The sequence below is a fragment of the Marmota flaviventris genome, chromosome 2 (assembly GCF_047511675.1).
Source record: "Marmota flaviventris isolate mMarFla1 chromosome 2, mMarFla1.hap1, whole genome shotgun sequence".
Lineage (NCBI taxonomy): Eukaryota > Metazoa > Chordata > Mammalia > Rodentia > Sciuridae > Marmota > Marmota flaviventris.
The window spans coordinates 81,301,204-81,327,701 of record NC_092499.1 but is presented as its reverse complement, the minus strand read 5'-3'; the positions used below and the strand labels follow the sequence as shown (position 1 = coordinate 81,327,701).

The 26,498-nt window shown below is 34.2% G+C and overlaps 1 protein-coding gene across 1 annotated transcript; it reads right to left on the bottom strand.

Moving 5' to 3' along the window:
* Nucleotides 1–7,110: 7,110 nt before the first annotated feature.
* Nucleotides 7,111–8,052, bottom strand: LOC139704619 (olfactory receptor 4K13-like). Its single transcript, XM_071607408.1, has one exon. The coding sequence runs from the start codon at nt 8,050–8,052 to the stop codon at nt 7,111–7,113; it is 942 nt and encodes a 313-aa protein (XP_071463509.1).
* Nucleotides 8,053–26,498: the final 18,446 nt, after the last annotated feature.

The window sequence follows — 26,498 nt, the reverse complement described above, 5'->3', positions numbered from 1 at the left end:
TGGATGTGTAACCGATGTGATTCTGCAATCTGTATTTGGGGTAAAAATGGGAGTTCATAACCAACTTGAATCTAACGTATGAAATATGATATGTCAATAGCTCTGTAATGTTTTGAACAACCAATAATAAAAATAATAATTTGCAGGAAAAAATAAATAAATAAATAAATAAATAAATAAAAATTAAATTATACTGGGGAAGATAAAGGAGAACTGATATTGCAACCCAGTACAAATGATTTGACATTCTCTCACTGTTTCTATGTCCTATGTTTAATGATTTTAAGTCCTGATAAAATTTCCTCTTCAAAAATGATAAAATTAAAATTTTACTTCTCTTTCTAAAAGACTTCCTCAGCCACCCTTCATGGGAGAAGCTGAATTGAGGGCCATATAATAAAAATTTGGCATATGATTTGGATACAAAACCAGACATAAAATTTATTAGCATTTAAAACCTATCAGAGGATAGAATGTATTTAGTAAAGTGAATGGGTTAGGAAAAAAATTTTCAGAAAGCCTCTAAGATGAAAATCATCTGAAAAAAACCTGGGACATTTTAAGCAGGGATAGTTTTCAGGATATGGACATTTAAGCAGTAAATGTTGGTTTCTATAGGAAGAGAGAAAATGGATATTTACAAAAAAATCATTTTAATTAATAGAAGTGCCATTAACAATATTGCATGTTTTTCAGCCAGAGAGGCACAGAATATGAGAAATGTATGTTAAAATTTCATACATCTTGTTTGCATACATAGATTGTATCTAGATACATTTGTTGTTTCTATTATGAGTTCATGCATTTATGCTTTGTACCAGTTGGCCAACCTTTCCCCATTTCTCCATTCCTGTAACTTCCCCAGACCTTGTTAAGCAACATTCTAAACTCCACTTTTATGAGATCAACATTTTTTTAATTAATATATGAGTGAGATCCTGCAGTATTTTTTTCTGTGACTGGCTTATTTTGCTTAACCTAATATCTTCCAGTTCTATTCCTGTTGTGCAAATCAGAGATTACATTATTTTTATGGCTGATTAGTATTCCGTTGTGTATGTCTTCCACCTTCTTTTTATTCATTCTTCCATTAATGGACACATAATTTGATTCCATGTCTTTGGTACTGTAAATAGTACTTTAATGAACATGGGAGCACAGTTGTCTTGTAATATATTTGTTTCATTTCCTTTGGATGTATACCAGCTAGGGGGATCGCTGGATCATATAACAGGTTAATTTTTAATGTTTTGAGGAAACTCCACACTGTTTTCCTTATGGATATGCCCATGAACAATGTGGAAATGTTCCCAGTTCTCCACATCTTCACCAGGACCTATTATTATCTTTTGCCATTTTGATAATAGCCATTCTTACTGAAATGAATGGGTATCTCACTTGACTTGAACTATCTTTATAATGAAAATTATATAACTTCAATTAAAAATTAGAAAAGACATACAAAATGGAAAGACATCCTGTGTTCATGAATTGGAAGAATCAATATTGTTAAAATGTCTATACTATTTAAAGCAATCTACAGGTTCATTAGAACTCTATCAAAATATCAATGAAATCCTTCACAAAACTCAAAAAATGATCCTGAAATGCATATGGAACCCCAACAATTCTAAATAGACAAACACAATGTTGAGAAAAATGACCAATTTTAGATATCACAAAAAATAATTGACTTTAAAATATGTTACAACCCCTTAGTAATTCAAAATATCATGATGTGCACATGAAAATAGATACATAAACCAATGGTTCCAAATTAAGAAACTAAAAGTAAACCCATACACCCACAGCCATCTGGTCTTTGACAAAGGTGTTCAAACACATTGGCAAAAGGACAGTCTCTTCAATTAACAATGGTGTGAAGACTGTATATCCCTTTGCCAAAGAATAAAACTAGACACTGTCTTTCATCATTATATAAGTAAAAATTGGTTAAAGCATTAAATGTAGGACCTAAATCTAAGAAGGTAAATGAGGAAGAAAAAAATGGGAAATGCTTCAACACATTGAAATGAACAGAAATATTTTGAATAAGATCTCTAAAGTACAACAAAAAAACAAAAGTACACTGATGAACCCAGCCTAATTCCACTTTTGGATTGGAAGCCATTTCATCACAAAGTCATGAGAAGTTAATTTCTGTTTTACTATAAATTACTGATATTTCTAAACTTGTTTGGAATTCTTGCCCATGCTCTGAACTCACTCATGCCTGGGATTCCCTGACCAGATAACAACTCTCTCTGAAACCTCAGCGGTGCCTCCTAAGTTGTGATGTTGGAATCTGAATTTACTCCCTACCTTAAAATATTATGCCATGTAGATCACTAATCTAGTATATGCCTTTGTATCATTCTTGCCAAAATCCTGTTAGCTGTAAGTTATCAAGACAACCCCCTTTTGCAACTTTTTGTGCTTTAAAAACTTTTTCCTGGAGTGCTGGGGGGCTGTTCTCTGGCCGGGTTTTGGGAGAGACAGTCGCTGGCCAGCATTTGTGTACACAATACAAGGTTGCTGTTATTTTATTTAAAACTGCATTGTGGTTCAACATAGGCAATGGGAATACAGCTAACTGAATGTCTTTTGCATAGCAACACAATCATTAGAGTGAACATGAAGCAAGCCAGAGAGTAACATATATGTTCCTCTTAGTCTTGTTGGAAAGCTTTTTACATAGGGTGTCAGCAGAAACTTCTATAGAAGAGCATTATGGTTGGTAGTTTCCTGTTTTCTGTAAATGTCAGGTTTCCAGAAAAAAAAAAAAAAACAACAACAATAACAAAATAAATAAACCTGTAAATGCCTCTGTCTAGTCTAAACAAGATAGAACAAATAACACTTGTCATGTAAATCTTCAAGCCCCTCCTCACACTGATATAAAGTTCAAGGAATTTCTTGATTCTTTGTCCAGAGAATGCTTTAGGCCATAGTTGCCCTCTGGACCCTTCAGTCAATAACCTGCTTCCTGCAAGTTCCTCAGGTGTCCACACTTTCCTGTCATGTAAAACAGACAATTTCTAGAATAGAATAAATTATTTCTAAGCTATAATCTGACAAGGGGTTACATTCAGAATATATAAGAAACCAAAACAACTCAATCATCATCATCATCATCATCATCATCATCATCATCCCATTTAAAAATGGGCTATAAATCTTACTAGACATTTGTCAAAAAAAGACACACAAATGACCAAGAGTCCTACATGAAAATACTCAATATTGCTAATTGTCAGCAAAATTGGTCATACCCAACTAGACATTAACAATCTGTAGTGCTATGAAAAAAATTAATATATTAAATTTGTATTTGCTCTGAATATATATGCCACTTTTTTGTGTCACATTCCTTTTTGAACAGGCCATTCTGATACCACTAGTTATTGGTGAGGAATCCTGCTTCCTCACATGTTGAAATTTGAACACTAGAGAAGCAGGCCTAAGCCAGTATATAAAGCAGGGTTTATTTAAAAAGGGGTAACATAGGCTTCTCCTGGGAGGGAGAAGTGGGCCACAGCTGGTATCCTGGTATCCTAAGAAGCTAGGTGGTCTCCTCTGTTTATATTGCCTAGGCTTCCTTTTTTCTCCTTCCCTCCACCCCTGTCTTTCTCCTTCCTGAGTACTTGACTAGGCCTGGGAAATCCTTGTTGGGATGGACAAAAGATGGGAACCAGTGGATTGAAGGGGGAAGGGCAGGATGGCGCAGGTGAGGGCACATTAACAACCTTATCACTCACTGTAGGCAGGGGCAATTCCTGGGACAGTTTACCTTGGCATCAGGTTGGAGCAGGGACAGTTTCTTGATAAGGGTGGAGGAAGGGCTCTGAAGGAATTAACATTTCAATCCTTGGGGGACTGTCTCCAACTTCCCCAACTCACTCAAAATCGGCCTCCTTGATCCAACCTGACTCGATTTATCTATTGCCTGTCTAATTCTGGCTTCAATTCTCAGAAAGGAAAAATTCCTTAATAAAGAAATTAGAAATATAGTATGTGCAGAAATTGGGTGTCTAGAGTTGATTAACCAAATCAGTTATCAGACATAGCATTTTTCCAAAATAAAGCTAATTTTTTTGTTCATACTTTGTTTGGAGTTATTTATTTGCTTTTTTTCTTATATATTGACAAATTGTGGTTGTTTGGAATTATGGGTTAGAAAATAAGGTTATGATTCTTTTATTCAATGTGGAATGATTAAATCAAGCTAATTAACATGAGTACTATTGTAAATATTTAACATATTTTGTGATGAGAACATTCAGAATTCACTCTCATAATGATACTAAAATGTATGAGATCTAAGTATTAGCTATATTCACCAAGCTATGCAATAGATATCAAAAGAAAAATGTCTACCATTCCTCTGATCTGCCTGAGGCTGTGTGCTTTTTGGTTATCAACTCCTCATTTCTCCCACCCTACCACAAACTTAGTAACGATTATCAAATATTTTGGAATCTACATACAACTGGCAATAATTACTGTTTGTTTTTCTGTTTGGTTTTTTCAATTAGCATGGAACACTGGTCTGTGGCCAAGCTTAAGTACAGTAAAAGGCCAAACTTAAGTACAGTAAAAATACTTTAAAGGAAGAGGATAAGGAAGGAACTTAGAGGTACATATTCCATCAAATAAAAGATGTAACCCCAGAAAAGGCTCTGGAGGTGTTTTACCTAATTTTAGTTTTTTACTTGTCTTTATAAGTGATCATTGTAAAGTTTCAGTAAACTTACTATTCAATTCACTTCATAAATTCAAGTCCAGGCTTATTAACCAAATTGACCAATGACTTATTTTTCTGCACTTAGTTTCGTCACATTTATTTCATTTTCTGCTTAAGTGAATAGAGCTATATCAAACTTAAAAGTATATAGAATCTTTTCTTTTCTTTCTTTCTTTCTTTCTTTTGGTATCAGGGATTGAACCCAGGGGTGCTTAATCACTGAGTCACAGTGATGAACCCAACCTATTTCCATCTTAAGATTGGGAGCCATCTCATCACAAAGTCATAAAAAGTTAATTTCTGTTTTACTATAAATTATTGCGATTTCTAAATTTCTTTGGAATTCTTGCCCATGCTCTGAACTCACCCATGCCTAGCTTTCCCTGACCAGATAACAACCCTCTCTGAAACCTCAGCTGTACCTCATAAATTCTGATGTTTGAATCTGAATTTACTCCCTAACTTGAAATATCATGCCATGTAGATAATGAACCTACTATCTCCTTTGTATTATGCTTGTCAAAATTCTATTATCTGGAAATTCTCAAGACACCCACCTTTGCAACTTTTTTTGCTATAAAACTGTGTTCCTGGAATGATGGGGTACTGATCTCTAGTCTGGGATTTCTGATAAGATAGTTGCTGGCTGGCCTTTGTGTACACAAATACAAGCTTGCTTTAATTTGATTTAAAATTGGAGTCAGTGATCTTTTCTTTGAGTGGGGAGCAACACTCATCCCTTTTTATATTTTATTTTGCGAAGGGGTCTGGCTAAGTTGCTTCGGGCCTTGCTAAATTGCTGAGACTGGCTTTGAACTTGTGATCTCCCTGCCTCATCCTCTCGAGCTGCTGGGATTACAGATGTGCAGTTATAGGCATGCAGATTATGGTTGCACACACCTGTAATTCCAGTGGCTATGGAGGCTGAGGTCAGGGGATCCCAAGTTCAAAGCCAGCCTCAGCAATTTAGCAAGGAACTGTTTCAAATAAAAATAATAACAATAATAAAAAAGGCTAATGATGTGGCTCAGAGATTAAATGCTTCCCCCAAAAGTATATTGAATCTCATTCTCAAGACCCATTTGTATCTTTCCATTTCTGAATTTGAAAATGCATTCACTAGAATTGTCCATTTTGATGTCTTTCCTTCCATACAGTATCTCAGCATCAATCTTACTTACTTTTGTTTATCAATCTCCTTCATAGAGCTCTATCTTCTTTCCTACAAGCTATTTCTCACTCCCCAATTCCAGTATAGACAGGCCCTTCTGCCTGGAATGCTCTTCTCTTGGAGGAGGCATGGAGTGGTGCTGCAGAGGGTGTCAAACATGACAATGTAGGATATGACCAAGAGAATGAAGCAGACCAGGAAGGGAAGCAAAAATGTCTAATTCTGCAGCTTTTTAAATGCCTGGGCTTATGCATCTCCTCTTCCAAGTTCACTATACTTAACACAGGTAACTCTGTTAGGTCATCTTCCACAGGGTAGGACCAGAAATATATCATTAACAGTTTATCTATTGCTTAGAAAACAGTGTGGTACATAGTAAATATTTAAAAGCAAAAAGTTTCTAAATTGAATTGAATTTAAAAAAACAGTCATGTTTTTTGGTAGAACATGAAAGGGTAAAAGAGACATCATTTTAAGTTTTAATTGATTGGATATTCTTAGAGAACTATTTGTGCAGTCAAGCAAATGTTTGAATATTTTTTTCTTTTTTTGCTTAGGGCTTTTCTAAATTGCTGAAGCTGGCTTTGAACTTCTGATTTTCTGCCTTAGCCTCCTGAGGCACTAGGATTACAGGTGTGTGCCTCAACAATGAGCAGTTGTTTAAAGTATTAATTTCTAAATGAGTTCATATGTTTTATAAGAATGGATAGTTATTTGAAACAGAGAATAAAAAAAATTCACTAATTTCAATGCTGAACTTTACTAAATAACCTCCACAAAGTAAACATAGAGTGATAAAAATGTTTTTCAACTTAGCACAAGTTAAATAAACATGATTTTTAAAAACAGATGCCAAACACCATCTTCTGTATTATATTGAAAGTGTTCTAGTTTTACATATTAATACATTGAAATGTCATACAATTTTAACATGGAGACATTATGTTTACATATTGCAAACATTTTAAGACAAGCAGGTACATGAAAAAATATATTCATATCTAGGCATTATGTCTGTATTATGAACATTTCAATATAAATCTTAAAGAAAATATCTTAAAAATTCCAGTAGTTTGGAGGGAATGATATTAATAATATTTTATATTTTCATTTTAATTATTTGAACAAGTATACAATAATGAAAACATAAAAGTAGCAGAAGAAATACACAAAAATTAGAAATCATAAGCAATATTTACCTGTCCAGACAGAAAACTATGTTCTGACTGCACAATCTCTTAATGGCTCCTTTCATTTCCTGATTCCTGAGAGTATAAATAATTGGATTAAGAAAGGGGGTAATTAAAATGTAAAACACAGACAGAAACTTATCTACAGAATAACTATTGAATGGAAAAGCATAGATGAAGATAGCGGGGCCAAAGGAGAGGATCACTACAGTGATGTGAGCAGAGAGTGTGGACACAGCCTTGGAGGAGGCCCTGGTGGAGTGCTGCCAGAGGGTGATGAACATGATGATGTAGGATATGACCAAGAGGATGAAGAAGACCAGGGACAGGAGCCCACTGTCTGCAATCACCAGGAGCTCCAGGATATAGGTGTCAGTGCAGGCCAGCTTGATGACCAGAGGGAGGTCACAGAAGATGCTGTCCACAACATTGGGACCACAGAAAGGTAAACCTACCATGAAAACCATTTGGCTTGTGGTATGAATGAATCCAACCACCCATGACAGCACCAGAAACCCAATGAGCATCCTGCGGTTCATGATGGTCTGGTAGTGCAAGGGCTTGCATATGGCCACATACCTGTCGATGGCCATCGCTATCAAGAGAGACATCTCACCACCCCCAAAGAAGTGCATAAAGTACATCTGGACCATGCAGCCCCACAATGAGATGGTTTTGCATTTTCTGAGGAAGTCTGCAATCACTTTGGGAGTTCCAACAGAGGAAAGACATAGGTCAAAAAATGATAGATGCGCCAGAAGGAAGTACATAGGTGAGTGAAGATGGTTATCAAATATCACAGAGATTACAATGAGGAGGTTCCCCACTACAATGGCTACATAGACAAGAAAGAAGATGGCAAGAAAAAGTAACTGAAGTTCTTGAGAAATGGAAAGTCCCAGCAGGATGAACTCAGAAATACTTGAATTTTTGTTTAGGATAGCCATTTATCAATTTTCATGAGTTTCTTAGATGTCATCTGGAAGGTGGAAAAAAACATAAAAAATGATAAGGACTAACAAGACACCAAGACTTATCTTTACTTAAACATTTTATTTGTTATTTAGGGAGCCAACCCTTTTGGTAAGGTGACTGCTTTGTAGGTTTTCCTTGGTATTTTGTAGTCTGAGATATTTCACAGGGCAGAAAGTGAGTAGAAACTGTGGTGGATACCACTACACATAGATTAAATTTGTCCTTTGGTTAATATGAGACAAAGTCAGTAGAACATGCTTAAACCTTGTCTGTTTTCATGTTCAGTTCCAGGCAGACTGTGAATGAATGCTTAGTTTAGAATGATATAGGAGGCTTTTAAGAAGAATCAGAGAAATACATTTTTATATATGAAATCTTAAAATATTCCTTTCAACTTCCCCCTTTTTAAATTTTTATTATATTTTTAAAGTTTTCCTTTTTCCTGAATTCAAAAATAGGAACATAATCAGATTACAATTTTCATATAGATATGTTATCTAGTTTACCTTCAAATAATGAGGAAACCATTGATTACTACTTTTAGTACTGCTAAATAAAGCTGAATTTTCCACCTCTATAGTTTTATAAGAAGAAAGGAAATTGTACAAAAAAAATTCTACAATATGCACTATGGTTCCATGAAGAGAACTAATAAGTTGCTATCCCCATATTTTGATGTAAAGAAAAACATTGATAGATTTACAGTAAGTTGACATCAGACCATATTGCTGAGAAAGATTAAGGTCTTAGACTGAAATACTCTGATTCTCAAAAGTGTATTAGCTTATCTCACATATTCCTAGCTCTTTAGTTTTTGTATCCAGTAAAGTAAGTGTATGTTGTCTATTCTTCTTATGCAATTGTTGTAACATTGGATTAAAGACCATTTGTATCTGATATCCCTGTTTAACATGTTTTTCCCTTTCATGTTTGCATAGAAAAAACAAAATCATGGACATTAAGACCAGAATGTAGTGAAGTTGACTCGTATAGTCCTGTTCAACTTTTCTCTCTCAAGGAAGTTAAAGAGTGAGACAAATCATTAAACTTTGCTAAGGTAAACCAAAAACAGAAATAAAGTATATGATGTGTAGTTTGACCCATGTGACATCTGTTAGTACTTGTCCTCTTTGTACCAAGTACTTGTACAATGATTTTATTTTAACTTTCTTTAGCTTTTAACATTTTCTGGCATGGATATAAATAATAAACGTTGTGCTACTAACTGAGGAGGACTCAGGTAAGCTAAATGAATTTAAAAACATATGAACACTTACATTTAAGAGACCAGGTCAATGAACAACCTATATCAGTCCAATTAGTTCAGCGCATTCCTCTTTGGCCCCTGGTTGCTCTGTTTCCCGAGTCTCATTCTTATTGTTGCTAAGCTGTATACCTTTATTTTGTCAGGGTCTAGACACAAACCTAATGAAATATCATAAAAATCAAATCAAATGCATGCATGCTTTTAGACATTTTAACCTTTAAAACACAGTTTAGATTTTTAGAGTATCATAATTTTTGCTACTGAAATGAACATTTAACCATGTATATTTTTCCATGATAGTTAATATCATGAGGCAAATTTGTATCATTAAAAATGACCTGCATTCTAACCATTTTTGTTAACCATGTTTGTGAAACCACCCTTTAAAGTAGCTTGAGAATTTCTAAAGTAATAGAATTTGAAAACAGAAAGCTTTCGATAGTTCTTTCTCACAGCTGAGAATTTTTACTCTGCTTTGTCTCTTATAATAAGACAATTGTGTTCTTTGAATTATACCTTCTGCAGTTTTTTTACAATTAAGTATGCAAGTAAGTTAATTTGCAGGTGCAAATGGATCTGGCAATGATCAAGTCCTAGACATGACTTTTCGTCATATTCTTGGCAGCTTAATAGGTTTTTCAAAAATATATTTTTAGTTGTAGGTGGACAAAATATCTTAATTTTTTAATTTATTTTTTTTGTGTGTGTGTGTGCGCAACTGAGGATCAAACTCAGTATCTCACACATGCTAGGTAAGTGCTCTACCACTGAGCTACAACCCCAGCCCATTAACAGGGTTTTAAATGTTGGGCATTTTTAGATGGTTGTCATAGGAAAAATAAAGTTCCTATATATTCCTCTCTATCATTTTTTTTAATTTTTAAAAATCTGTGCATTGAAATTACACATAACATTGGGATTCGTTATACCATAGCAATACATATATACAACACAGTTTAATAAATGTAGTGATAGCATCAATATTTTATGGATGGTAACATATTATGATTTTTAAGCCATGGATCTGGCATTGTATCTTTGTGGTTTTATTATTTATCTCTCTTGAAATGATGTCATCCCTAAAGACAACAAAGTTACTTTATCTGTATCATGTAATTATCCAAAGAATAAAATAATACAATATAATCAGTATTGCTGAAAAGTCAAACATACATAGATCTCTCATCTCTAAAAGCAAGACTTATTTGGTCTGAATTGATAATTTCTCAATTCCACATACACATTGTTATGATGATTTTCATATTTTTCTCCTTATTTTAGCAAGATAAAATTCATTTCATTTGAATTTCCTCATTTCATCTCTTCTATAAGTCCTGATTTCAGCATTTTAATCTTTCTTATTTATGGACATATTTAACACTGCACATAGTGTGATAGATGTAGTAAGCAGGTTGAGTCACATAGATGAGGATTTTGTAACTTACCAGTTTGAAGTTGGACTTCAAAGGACAATCATTATGAAATCGGGATGCTCAATCTTCATCATCTTTATTTTCTACTCTGGACTTGCAAAAGGCAACAGTATATAAATGTATACCTGGATAGAAGGCATGAAGGAAGAATCTCATTTGATTGCTATTAGATTCCTCAGAGAATGGCAGTAAGAAAGCAATGGGGATTGTTAAAATAGACCATTCGACATTACAGAAAATGAGACACCATTTCTCCCCTATCAAATTGGTAATTCACTAAAGGCAAAAATGAATGCTCAGGAGGTGTTGGAAAAGTATCACTTGAGGCAAATAATAAGATTTTTCTATGGTGGCTATTATTTTCTTTTATTTTTTACAATAAGTATCAATAATTTTTACACTAATACAAGATAAATGATTTCTTACAGATTATTTTCATTCTAAATTTTATCACAAGTGAATTTTTCACATTTAAACTATTTTTTTTAAATTTATAAATAAATAACTTATAAATTAATGAGGTATCTTTTCATTGCTGTAATTAATTGATTCCTCTAAAATTGTGCAATGTTTCCTTTATATTTTTTTTAAATTTACAGATAGACAAGGTTCTTCTTTGAGTTTATCAATTTTCTTCTATTTTTGGTCTATTTTTCTTTCTTTTTATTTTAAATACACTACCATGTATTTCATTCTTTTGTTTTTTGTTTATTAGCTACACATTACATTATAATGAACTTGGCAATTCATACATTTGAATCAATTGGGGTATAATTTCTCATTTTTCTGATTGTATAGATTGCAGAATCACATTGGTCATAGAGTCATCAATGTACATATGGCAATCATGTCTATTCTATTTTCTGCTGCCCTTCCTAACCCCCCTTCCAGTCCCCTCCCCTCCCATCACTTCTCTCTATCAAATCTAATGTGACACACTGTTTTTTTTCTTTTTCTCCTCACAACATCTTACATGTAGTCTGTATAATGATGAGGATCTCCTTCCATCTTCCGTGCAACTCCCCTTCTCCCTCCTTTTCCCACCCACCTCTCTTCCCTATTTATTGGTAATCTTCTTCTCATGCTCTTCCTCCCTATCCCATTTTGAGTCACTCCCCTTATATCAGAGAAGATATTCGGCATTTGTTTCTTGGGGATTGACTAACTTTACTTAGCATAATCTGCTCTAATGCCATCCATTTCCCTGCAAATGCCATGATCTTGTTATTTTTTAGTGCTGAATAATATTCCATTGTGTATAAATGCCACATTTTTTAAATCCATTCATCTATTGAAGGGCATCTAGGTTGGTTCCACAGTCTAGCTATTGTGAATTGTGCTTCTATAAACATTGATATGGCTGTGTCCCTGTAGTATTCTCTTTTTAGGTCTTTTGGGTACAGTCCAAGAAGGGGAATAACTGGGTCAAATGGTAGTTCCATTCCCAGCTTTCCAAGGAATCTCCATACTGCTTTCCAAATTGGCTACACCAATTTGCAGTCCCACCAGCAATGTATGAGTGTACCTTTTCCCCACATCCTTGCCAGCGCTTATTGTTGTTTGACTTCACAATGGCTGACATTCTTATTGGAGTGAGATGGTATCTTAGAGTAGTTTTAACTTGCATTTCTCTGATTGCTAGAGATGGTGAGCATTTTTTTCATTTATTTGTTGATTGATTGTATATCCTCTTCTGAGAAGTGTCTGTTCAGGTCCCTAGCCCATTTGTTTATTGGGTTATTTGATTTTTTGTTGTTTAACTTTTTGCGTTCTTTGTATACTCTAGAGATTAGAGCTCTATCTGATGTTTGAAGGGTAAAAATTTGTTCCCAGGATGTAGGCTCCCTATTCACCTCACATATTATTTCTCTTGCTGAGAAAAAACTTTTTAGTTTGAATTTGTCCCATTTGTTGATTCTTGGTTTTAACTCTTGTGCTATAGGTGTCTTATTAAGGAATTTGGGGCCTGCCCCCATGTGATGAAGATTAGGGCCAACTTTATCTTCTATTAGATGCAGAGTCTCTGGTTTGATTCCTAGCTCCTTGATCCATCTTGAGTTGACTTTTTTCCATGGTGAGAAAAAGGGATTCAATTTCATTTTATTGCATATGGTTGGTAATCTTTTGATGGCTTCTTCTATTTCCTCACTTGATATTGGTCTGGTTAGGTTGTGTATATCATCCTGACTCAATCTGGGTAGTAGATATGCCTTAAGGAATTTATCAATGCCTTCACTATCCTCTATTTTATTAGAGTATAGGGTTTCAAAATAATTTCTAATTATCTTCTGTATTTCTGAAGTGTCTATTGTGATGTTGCCTTTTTCATCCCATAAGCTACTAATTTGGGTTCTCTCTCTTCTTCTCTTTGTTAGCATGGTTAGTGGTCTATCAATCTTATTTATTTTTTCAAAGAACCAACTTTTAGTTTTGTCAATTTTTTTGATTGTTCCTTTTGTTTTGATTTCATTGATTTCAGCTCTGATTTTAATTATTTCTTGGCTTTTAAAGTATTTTCTGCTGATTTGTTCTTCTTTTTCTAGGGCTTCAAGATGTAGTGTGAGGTCATTTATTTGTTGGCTTTTTCTTCTTTTAAGGAATGAACTCCATGAAATGAATTTATTACTCTTATTACTGCTTTCATAGTGTCCCAGGGATTTAGATATGTTGTGTCTGAGTTTTCATTTACCTCTAAGAATTTTTAAATTTCCTTTCTGATGTCTTCTGTAACCCTTTGTTCATTCAGTAGCATATTTTTTATTCTCCATGTGATGTAGGAATTTTTCTTCCTTATTTTATCATTGATTTCCAATTTCATTCCATTATGATCAGATAAAATGCATGGTAGTATCTCTACTCCTTTGTATTTACTAAGATTTGCCCTGTGACATAATATGTGGTCTATTTTTGAGAAGTATCCATATGCTGCTGAGAAAAAAGTGTATCCACTTGATGTTGGGTGGTATATTCTATATATGTCAAATACGTCTAAGTAATTAATTGCATTATTGAGCTCTATAGTTTCTTTATTCAACTTTTGTTTGGAAGATCTGTCCAGTAGTGAGAGTGGTGTGTTAAAATCTCCCATGATTATTGTGTTGTGGTCTATTTGACTCTTGAACTTGAGAAGAGTTTGTTTGATGAACGTAGCTGCACCATTGTTTAGGGCATATATATTAATGATTGTTAAGTCTTGTTGGTGTATGGTTCCCTTGAGCAGTATGTAGTGTCCTTCTTTATGTCTTTTGATTAACTTTGGCTTAAAGTCTATTTTATTTGATGAGTATGGATACCCCTGTTGCTTCTGAGATCCATGTGAGTGGTATGATTTTTCCCAACCTTTCACCTTCAGTCTGTGTATGTCTTTTCCTATCAGATGAGTTTCCTGTAGGCAGACTATTGTTCGATCTTTTTTTTTATAATCCAGTCTACTAGCTTATGTCTTTTGATTGGTGCATTTAAGCCATTAACATTTAGGGTTACCATTGAGATATGGTTTGTACTTTCAGCCATATTTGTTTATTTATGTTACTTAACATGATTTGTTTTTCCTCTTTGATTAGTTTTTCCTTTACTGCACTACCTCCCACTGTTGGTTTTCATTGTTATTTTTCATTTTCTCTTCCTATAATGTTTTGCCTAGAATGTTTTGAAGCACTGGTTTTCTATCTGCAAATTCTTTTAACTTTTGTTTATTGTGGAAGATTTTTATTTCATCTTCAATCCTGAAGCTTAATTTCACTGGGTACATGATTCTTGGTTGAAACCCATTTTCTTTCAGCATTTGAAATATGTTGTTCCAGGATCTTCTAGCTTTCAGAGTCTGTGTTGAAAGATCAGCTGTTATCCTGATTGGTTTACCCCTAAATGTAATCTGCTTCCTTTCTCTTGTGGCTTTTAAGATTCTCTCCTTTTTCTGTATGTTGGGCATCTTCATTATAATGTGTCTTGGTGTGGATCTCTTATGATTTTGCATATTCGGTGTCCTGTAGGCTTCTAGGATTTGGATTTCTGTTTCATTCTTCAAGTCTGGGAAGTTTTCTAGAATTATTTCATTGAACAGATTGCTCATTCCTTTGGTTTGGAACTCTATACCCTCCTGTATTCCAATAACTCTTAAGTTTGGTCTCTTTTTGTTATCCCATACTTCTTGGATTTTCTGCTCATGGTTTCTTAACATTCTTGCTGAGCTGTCTGTGTTCTTTTCAAGTTGAAATACTTTGTCTTTGTTGTCTGATATTGTATCTTCTAAGTGTTCAACTTTGCTGGTAATACTCTCATTTGAGTTTTTAATTTGGTTTATTGTTTCCTTCATTCCCAGGATTTCTGGTGGTTTTTTTTTTTTTTTTTTTTTTTTTTTTTTAATAACCTCTATCTCCCTGTAAAGTTGATCTTCTACTTCTTGGATTTGTTTATGTAATTTATTGTCAAAGTGATCTTTTATTGTCTGATTTTGCTGTCTAATGTCTTCCTTGAGACTCCAGATCATCTGAAGCATGTATATCCTGAACTCTTTATCTGGCATTCCATCTGCTGCAGATATTACCTCTTCTAATGTTGAATTGATCTGCATTGTTTGTGGTCCTTTCTTTCCTTGTCTTTTCATACTGCTCATGTTTCTTTCCAGCTTTGTGAAACTGCTGTGTTAAAGATTTCCCCCTTATATATTTATATTGCTCTTGTATAGCTCCAAAATGTCTCTTTTGTGGAGAAAGACAATGTTAACAGTTCCAAATATCAATAGTACATCATCTAAGCACAAGTTTTCATTATTAATACATTTATAGTTAGACTCTAAGTTTACAGATATTGGCTCCAATTATTATGTAAAAATATGGTCATTAGTTTCATAAAAACTTACCAATTCTGGTGGCATATAGAAAACTAAATTTCAGGGGCTGGGGATGTGGCTCAAGTGGTAGAGCACTCCCCTGCATGCATGCAGCCCGGGTTCGATCCTCAGCACCACATACAAACAAAGATGTTGTGTCTGCCGAAAAACTAACTAAATAAATAAATATTAAAAAAAATTTCTCCCCCCGCCCTCTCTCTTTAAAAAAAAAAAAAAAGAAAACTGAATTTCAGATGTAGGATGTTATGCTTAGGGGGAAAGGAGTGAGGGTATGAGGTTAATCTAACTTAACAACTTTGGAGAACTGTAAGCAATAGACTGGTAATTTATGGAAGAATGTATAGATTCAACCTCCTATCTGTATTTAGAAAGTTAACAAACATAGAGATAGTAAAATTTAGGAGGCTGAAAGTGCGATAGAGGGGGTAAGTATGAAGAAAAAAAATAACAAGGAAGAAAAGAGACAAAAGAGAGAGGGAAAAAGAAAATAAGAAAGAAAAAGAAAAAAAAGGGGGGAGGTGGGGCATATGCAATTCCTCTATATTATATTATTCTGGTGATTCAGTTGTTAAAGTCCTATTTCAACAGTTCTTGTTTTCACATATGTTGAGGTTGTGAAAGAGAGAGAAGAAAAGATATGCAAAAAATAAAAAAGTCTCAGAACTCTGTTTTCCTTTCTTCTAGTAGGTGGCGATGTCTATTCCTAGCTTGAGCCTCTGTGTTCAGGGTGGTGGATGAAGCCAGTGTGAAAGGACATGAGCTTCCACCAGTAGCCTCCCTACTCTAGTCTCTGAGATGGAAACTAGGTGCCTGTACAGTTTTTGTTTTGCATTGATAGCTACACCCCTCAAAAGCTTGTGGGAAAAATTTTGAGTTATCCCAGCTAAGGGTGGGGGAGTTGGATCAATGGCAGAACCATGCTGGTAGCCACGCCCTCAGTTGATGGGTTTTAAGGATTGATGGGCTTCCTCCTCCAGGCTGGCATGCAAGGGCGGGGCCAGGCTTCCTCCTCCAGGCTGGCTTGGGCCGGGCTTCCTCCTCCAGTATATTTCATTCTTAGTCATTTTATTTTATAGAAAATGTCAACATCAGGAAACTTCAATGCTCACATATTGATATAGTCATTTAAATTTTTCTTATATATCTCAGTATTTCTTAATGAATAAATTCATTTTTATATGTCATTTCTTAAGATTTTCAATCATTATAGCATCTGACTTACAATAAGTGTAAGGAAAATGAACAACTGAAAAATTGAGTTTTTTAATCCAGAAAACATTTTATTGGTCTTTAAATACTTATCTTCTTTATACTTCACAGAAGTTTTGTCATTATAATTTTCTCATAAACACAATTTGGTATATTTCATATTTTATTGTTATAATTTAAGGCTATTCCTTAACATAAATTATTTTATCTGCAAATGTAATTATTCATATATTTAAGGGTTAAGTAGAAAAATTATAAAAAATCTCTCTCTCCTTTTCTGTGGGATGGGGATGAGTTCTTACTATGTTGTCCTGGATGCTCTCCAACTTCTGAGCTCAAGTGATCCTCTTGCCTGTAGAGTGGCTAGGATTTCCGGCATATGCTACCATGTGACTCAATCTTGAGCACATTTTGTCCAATGGGTCATTGTGTTTTTACGTTATAGATAAAGCAATCTACAAATATTAAAATAGCTTTCATTTTATTTTCTCAGGCAGACATTGCTAGTTTTCCAATCATGATTTGTCCTTCTTCCTTGATAATTGAAACCAATTTCTTTGGAATCAATGAACTATATACTTTGGTGGAGTCTCAAACCCTGTCCACAAAGAGCCAGATTTTATCCACTTAGACCAATCACAGCACTTCCATTTTCTCACAAGAGACCAGGTTAGCAATGCACATAGACCATGTGTCAGAGTTATACTGCTGAGTGCCTCCTTGCCACTCTCCCCTTTGTAATAGACATCTGAATTCATTTATTACCATCTTCCTTGCAAATAGAAATGGCGGATTACATGAAAGCAATATTTTGAGTGGCTATTTGGTGAAACTTCAGTATAGGACCTGGCTTGGTAGAGACTTACAGAGACTTATGTCCTTTATTTCCCTCCAGCTCACAATTCTCTGAAGGCTACTTAGTGAAAGCCAAATCACTGCACATATTTAAAAGGAAAAAAAAATTGTTACTAACTGACAAAATGAGATTATAAACAGGGTATGTACAGGGTATCCAAAGTTTAGCATCTGATAGCCCCTCCATTTCTAAATTGGAGTGAGAAGAGAAATAGCTTTACCATAACCTCCTTCTGAAGACATGTGATTACATTGTGTGTACTATGATATTCCAGGATAATTTCCTTAGATCAAAGTTTATAAACTTAATCACATCAGAAAATTATGTTTGCATTGTAATGTAAAATATCCATAGGTTTGGGGATTAGAATATGAACTTTGTGAAGTTAGTATTCTGCTTAAAGCAGTTTATGTGAAGAGTGAAAAATATGGTAATTCTTTCCACATAAGAACTGCAGCCATGGACCTGATACAACTACTTCTTCAGAGGCAGTGTGCTCCAGTGGAGGTGAGAGGTACAGGGAAGGAGATACTTCTTCCTCCCTTTCTAACTCCCTTTATTAATTTTCTCATGACTCCCAATTGTGACTATCAGAAGCCAGGGTCCGACTAGGCACTGGATATTCAGTCTTCATGGATTAAAGTTTCCTGTAACAGAGCAAAGCTGATAAAATGAAACAATGAAAATAATGGGCTGGAAGACAAATGGTTCCAGACATTAAACAGTTCTTTTATTTTTCATTATATCTAAAATATAAATTAAAGATGTGAAATTCCTACAGGCATTTTATGACATTGAGAATAGAAGATACATGCTATGAGAAAAAAAAGAAAAAAAGGAGTTTTCAGTCTTTGATGATTTTCTGCGTCTATAATACAAACACTGGACTTATATGGATTTGTTTCACACTAAGAAATAATTCTAATTTATTTATAACCATAATCTGAGTTTATTAATAGAAGAATAACAAGCATGAATATGATTCTGGTTATGGATGTGTGAGACACAGTCACCTAAAATGTAGGTAATTTGAGTTTCCAATACTCCCTTATATGAGATGGAAGAAAAGCAGTATTTTCTCTTCCAGCATTAGGTCATTATAAACCTTCAAGTTTAAGGACAAAAACTTCATTTAAAATAAACAAAAACAACAACAACAAAATGCAGGATCTTTCCACATTTATGAAGTTTTTAGCAGTCCATTCACAGCAAGTGTGCTGGGACCTCACCCTAAACATTAAGGGCAAAGTATCATATTTTGCACTTCAATCTCTCCACTGTTAAGAAGAAGGTATGATCTGGTGGCACTCTTTATGACCTGGAGGCAGTATATTCCAGTCTGGGAATATTGCTTTTCACCCTTTTATTGGACTGGAGGTCCAGGTTTTACTGGAACTTAATTCAGGAAAGTAATCTTAGAAGTCTTATTACAAAGAAAAAGTAACCTTACCAAAATAGCCATAAGTCTATGGAAAACCTATGATACTAAAGTTATTTTTACTGAGAAATGCATCACATAAATTTTGACAAATCCTACTAGGAGAATTCTAGTGTAGATCCATAGGATTATGCAGTCTGACCACACTATATACAGCAGAGAACTATAGATGATTTGACAATCATCACCTAGGTATTTATTATGCTCTAGTATCCCTACCATTTGACTATAGAATATCATAGGATCAGAGCTTTCCAACATGATCTGGGTTCTGTGGCAGTAGTATCCATTAGAGAGCATCACAAACAGGCTGTTCAATAGCCAAGGAGACAGAGTGATTGAGTCAGTTGACATCACCTGCTATGATTATAACAGCCATAGTGGCAGAAAGAGAAGATATGTATAATCCCTACTCACCATGAGTGATCTTGCTTTTGGCCCAACAAGCATTCAACTGATTACCAGCAAACACCAACCCACACCACCTGTATGGCAGCATTCCTTGAAGAGACTGACAAGCCACCAAAAAATAAGCAGGTTATATTAGCCCATTGCATTTTAGTTGAGACAATGATATATCTTCACAGAAATCATGGTATGACTCGCTATGTTTCTCTTTCATGTCCATAGTCTTTTATGTTATAAACAATATCTAAGGGCATATGATAAAAGAGAGTCCTTCTAGTACCACCAAATCAAAGCAGCCTATTTGCAGGAAAGGAAATGCAACAATTGGTCAGTTATCATGAATGTACTTGTCCTTTCACTTTCCGTATATCAGAATATACTGAGTTAACAGTACAATAGAATAGTCATTTATAGACAGAGGTAAAATATTATGTTTTACACAATATCCTATATTGGAATGACATCATCAAGGACTGGGTGTAGACTCAGTCAATGATAGTTACATATTACTGTATTCCCAATAAGAAAATTTTGGGGGCTTTGGAACAAGCCCAGTTATTATCATTCTCTATAATCCATTGATGCTTGAGCTATTTGTGCCTCTCTCCTATGGCATATAAATTCTACTTCTCATGCTTTCACTAGAAGACATAGTAAATGGTGTATAAAATTCAAATTATTGCTTACAAATAATATTTTCTATTATATATGTGAATATATTTGCACACACACACACACACACACACACGACCTCAACAGAGGAAAAACAGTATAACTCTACTTGAAAGTTAGAGTGCAGGAGTGCAGTAGGGATATGAGAGAGATTCCACAGAGTGGCATGCATGGAGAACTAGTATGGACTTATGCAGAAGGTAATGAAGCACATGGTATCTACCAACCCGTTCTTCTCAGTTAAGATTAACCATGCTGGGAGCCATCTGTGAACTGTGCATGAACCAAATCAGCATAGAAACCAATGGATAGGAAAGTCTGGTATCTGCGAAGTTCAAGCAGCAATCCTGCTGGTTTGAGACTTCCCATTACATGGGACTGCCTACCCAGCTCTGTCAGGTTCAACAGAGTACCTGAGATGGGGTGACCTGCTGGAGCCACAGCCACATAGCCTCTCAGAGATAGTATGGCTTTCCAAGATGACAATCAGCCTGTTTGCTGCAAGACCCTTGCCACATAGAGAAACAAAACTTCTCCTGCTGAAACCTTATCCCTGCCTTTGATGTACTCGCCCTTATATAAAGAACTGGAGCCATCTTCTGCCATTTTCTGGTTGTTCAGTTCCAGCTCCTATATGGACTGGAGGATCTATCAGGCACTCTGCTTCCTCTTTGATCTAATTTATGGCTGAGTTTTAATCTTTATTAATTATTTCAAACTCTTTTCAGCAGGTGTCTTACATCTTCTGAGCAAGAGACTACCCTGGCTGGGTGCTGGCTGCCCCGCAATACAACCATAAACGAAAAGGCCATCACATGGCAAGGAAAGAATAAGCAAGAGTCCCCCGGCAATTCCCAGTATTTCCATGGATAAAAAAAGAATTTACTGTGGACAACCTTGTGACCCTTACAACACTGAGCCAAGATTTGAAATCTGCTACATTAACCCATAAAAGATCCTAGTTCACATGGTGCCACCGCATCCAGTATTCTGCTACATGGTGCCATCCTGAGACCACACTAACCTGAAGAAGTTGCTAAGTAAACCCACCCACCTTTCTCTGCCTCCTATTAAACAGCTGAAGATCTTACCCACCAACTCACATCTTCAGGAATCAGTTGGACAGCCTACCATGAATGGATTGAGCTGCTGAATTTCATGAAGTCTCTGTACAGTCCTCAGACACAGATGGATACTCCACTTGGGTACAGTCATGCAGTTCAGTCGTTGCATGGCCATCAGATACTGACAAGTGCCCCATCACCACTGTTGGGACCACTGAACTATGTGTACTTAGACTACCTTATCATACCCACCCCCATGCAAACCTTGAAATCTGAGAACTGCATTGCCTCTATTATTCTACCAGTTGTTGCTTGTCTGCTGGGGCCTAAGGAAGTGGACATCACACCACATGAACCTGGAAAATTGTTGAGTGCCCCCTACCCACAACCATCTCATACAACACACAGAGAGGAATCCATTTTGTAGAAGAAATCCACATCTCACCCTAGACCAGATGCTTACTGTTATCACCAACATTGATTACAAAAGGAGAAGCTACATGAAAATCACAGTTCTGTTCACACTTTGAACGAAAGTTTACATTGCTTCCCAATTGACATTCTAGAACGCATCACCAGCCTAAAGTGTTTTACTACAAAAGTCAATGTATAACATTAGTAAAGTACATATCAATATAGATAAACAAGAAGTATGAAAAAGAAAGGTAATGTGATACCTGATAATAGTCTAGTTATAGACCCAAAAGCAAAAGGAATCAGTGAATTGCTTAATATTGGAAAATATTCATTTTAAGAAAAATCAAGGAAGTACAAGAGAATATGGAGAGATAATTCAAAGAAATAACAAAATAATTAATGATTTAAAAAAGCTAGTGATCATAAAAAAGAACCCCAAACTCTTGGAACTAAAGAATAAATGAAATAAAATAAATAAAATAAAATAAAAAATAGGGTTGGAAACCTTAAGAAAAGACTAGGTCAAGGAGAATAAAGAATTTCTAAGCTTAAAGAAAGTTTTTTTTTTAAATAATCTAGTTAGATTAAAAAAAAAAAACTAGGAGAGAAACAATTAATGAGAAGAAAGAAAAAGGGAATTTTAAAAACTTGGAAGATTTTTGAGATATAAAACATGAAATACAAACAATTGCATTATGGAAAGTCTAAAAAAGGAAGAGAAGAAATGAAGTGAAAACATTAATTAAATAATATCTAAAAAAAATCCTTAATTTTGGAAAAGATAGATATATCCATATCAAAAGAACTTAACAGATCCAGATTTGATCTGACCAAACTGGTCATCTCCAAGACTTAGTATAATCAAATTGTCAAAAATAAAAAGCAAAGGCAGAAATCTAAAAATATACAAAGTTTCAAGGATCTTTAATGGAATCTTCATTAGACTAAGAAGAAATTTCTCTGTGGAAACTTTATAGGTCAGGAGAAAATGGCGTGGTATATTAAAAATTCTGAAAGAAGTAACTGAAACCAAAAATATTATACCAAACAAAGCTAACCTTCTGACATCAAGGAGAAATAAATTCTTTCTCACACATGCAGAACTGGAGAGGATTCAACACCAGACTATCCTTACATCAAACTTAAGGACATCCTATTGCTGTCTATAATAGAAATAATTCACAGTAAAGACACATATAAACTGAAACAAAGGGATGTAAAAAGGGATTTTATTTCCATGCAAATGAAAATAAAAAGTTAGCAGGAATAATTACACTTACATCAAACAATACAGATTAGAAGTCAAAAAATGTCAAAATAGAATGTTTATATAATATAAGAAATCAATACAAAAAAGGAAATTATATATATATATATATATATATATATATATATATATATATGTGTGTGTGTGTGTGTGTGTGTGTGTGTGTGTGTGTGTGTATACACACATATATCTCCAGTAATAGAGTACCTAATTTAATGAAGAAAAGATTATTAGATCTAAGAAGACAGATATATTTCAACACAGTAAATGACCATACATGCATTATTGAAAAGATTGTTCAGAAAAAAAATCGACAAAGGAACATTGTAGATAAACTATATGGTAGATCAAGAGGACCTAATGTATATTTGCAGAATATTTCACCAATAGCTGCAGAATATATATTCAGATCAGCAACTGGGACTTTTTCCAGCATGGCCAATATGTTAGGTCACAAAACTAATCTTAATAAATTAAAAAAAATATTAAAATCATATCATATATCTTCTCTGACCACAATGGAATCTGTCCAAATAGCTAGATATCAACAACACATAATTTACAAATAGTACAAATACATGAAAATTAAGTGACTTGCTCTTGAATGAACAATGACACATGAAAATATTTTAAAAAATTAAGTATTTCCTAAAAAATCAAAATAAAAGGAAGCACAGCATATCAAAACACAAGATAATGCAAATGCAGTACTAAGAAAAACTTTCAAAGCAATAAGTGTATATGTCAAAAAGGTAAAGTGTTCAAGTAGACAATCTAATGTTGAAAAGAAAAAAAAGCCCAAAATTCATAAAAAGAAAATAAATTAACAAAGATCAGAGGAGAGACATATGAGAGACCAAAAAGAATACAAAAGTTATCAAAGTGGAGAGCTGCTTTTAAAATACATTTTAAAAAGCACAATTTTTAGCTAGATGAATCAACATAAAAAAGAGATTACCTACAAACAAAGATACTAAAACAAATGCAAATAAACACAAAGGAGAATCATGGACTGCTATGAACAGTATTTGTCAATAAATTTTAGAATCCAGAAGAAATGTATGAATTTTTACATACATATAACATAGTGATATTGAACTGTAAAGACATGGAAAATGAACAAACCAATAATCATAGTGATATGGAAATGTAAAAAAAACCCAGAAAGTTAACAAAGCCAAGATTGAATTAGTGATAGACTTCCAACAAGCAAAATCCTAGGACTGGATGGTTTCACTGCTGAACTATACAAAAACTTCAAAGAAGAGCTGATATCAACTATCTCAAACTATAAGAAAATAGTAGAAAAAGAAGGAACTCTTCTTAGCTAATTCTATGAAACTAGTCTCCCTTGATAGCAATACTAAGAAAAAAATATATATAACAAAAAGGACACTTAGAACAATATCCATAATGAACATAGATACAAAAATTTTCAAGAAAATTCCAGTAAACAGGATCCAACAGCACATCTGAATCCATGATGCATTGTATATTTCTTGATTATTCATGGTAGAACACACAGAATTCTGTAAATGTATCAATGGGCTTAAGGAAAAAGCCATATGAGAATCTCATAGATGCAGAAAAGCATTTGGTAAAATTCAATATGATAAAAATAAACCCTCAAAAATATTATATCTACATAGAATATGTCTCAACACAATAAAGGCTATATTACAAACCCATAATAGCCAATATCATGCTGATTGAAAAAAACACTGTAAACATTTTTTTCTAACATCAGGAAAGAGAAAAGGGTAGAATGATGGTTCCAGAGGCTGGGGAGAGTAGGGTTAAGAGGAATGGGAAAAGGTTGATAAGGGGTAGTATATTACAGTGAGATAGAAGCAAGATGTTCTGTTGTGCTCTTGAACCATAGTATGACTCTAGATAACAAAAATGTACTCTACATTACAAAAAGCAGGAAGAAATTATTTTGAAAGTTTTACTATGAAGAAATGACAAATAAGAATATACGGAAAAAAAGCAAATATGAATGCTTTGTCAGATATAAGGTGACTGACACATAATGGGATAGGGAGGGGGAGCATGGGAGGAATAGATGAACTCTAGATAGGGCAGAGGGGTGGAAGGGGAAGGGAGGGGGCAGGGGGCTAGCAATGATGGTGGAATGTGATAGACATCATTATGTGTGAAGACATGAATTAGTGTGAACATACTTTATACACATAGATATAAAAAATTATGCTCTATATGTGTAATAATAATTGCAGTGCATTCCGCTGTCATTATTTTTAAAAAATCAATTGAATATTTTTAAAAATGTATAGATACCTTTACCATGAGTTAAAAATTACACAACGTATACACGTATCAAACCATCCCATGGTACACTCTTAATGTGTACTATCTGTAAGTTTTTATGTATCAGAGAAAAATAAATTTAATTAAAAATCTCTGGCTGGGGATGTGGCTCAAGCGGTAGTGTGCTCGTGTGGCATGCATGCTGCCCAGGTTGGATTCTGAGCATCACATACAAACAAAGATGTTGTGTCTGCCGAAAACTAAAAAATAAATAATAAAATTCTCTCTCTCTCTCTCTCTCTCTCTCTCTCTCTCTCTCTCTCTCTCTCTCTAAAAAAAAATCTCATCAGTGAAAAGTGGTAAAAATTAATGAATAAGTAGAAAACTGCATAAAGAAATAGACAAATGTCACTAAAGCAGAGTTAGAGTATGTGAAATATGTAATTAAAAGTTCTTTTGATAATGAATTGTAGTTTCTTTTGATGCATGTTAAGCCACATATGTGTTACATAATCTGCAAGTAACATTCACTTATCAACAAGAAAATATCTTTATTTTACCTCATTTAAAGAATTTTTAAAAATCCCTTGAACATACGTATCTGAGAATTATCTTCTTTCAGCAACCTAAATATATCACCCCATCTCTGGCTTTCATGTTCCTGTTGTGGATAAAGGGTCAATCTTGCTGTTGCTTCTTTGTGTTTCCTCATCTAAGTTTTTCCTGAGATTTTCTCTTTATTTTTGATTTTTATGTGTCTTACATTAATATGTCTATCTCTCTCTTTTTTGTTGTTTATTCTGTTTTTTGTTTCACATTTTTTAATCTGGGTTGATGGCTTTGCAAGTTTGTCAAAATTATTGGTGATTACCTTTTCAGATTTTCCCATTCTCCCTTTTACCTATTTATTAGGACTTCAATTACACATAGATTTCAAACTTACTGTTTTTCTAGAAATGTTTATTAAATCATGAATGTTGTTTACTAAAAATTATTAATTATATGTGCTCCAGTTTATGCTGCTCTCCCCAGAAAAGGTTAATTCATCTCACTATGAGATCAATATACTGGAAGTAAATAACCTAATGCTATGTTTCTCATTGAGGAAAATGTTCCCTTTATAGAACATATGGTGATATGCAGAGATAATTTTTGTTGTTACAATGAAGAAGATACTACAAGTACCTTTTAGTAAGTAGATATCAAGGAACTGCAAAAGAATTTACAGATCACATGAAATTATGTGGCCCTAAATGACAAAAGAGTC

What these genes read in the sequence shown, in the direction of transcription:
- LOC139704619 (XM_071607408.1), bottom strand. Translation starts at nt 8,052, where the DNA reads ATGGCTATCCTAAACAAAAATTCAAGTATTTCTGAGTTCATCCTGCTG.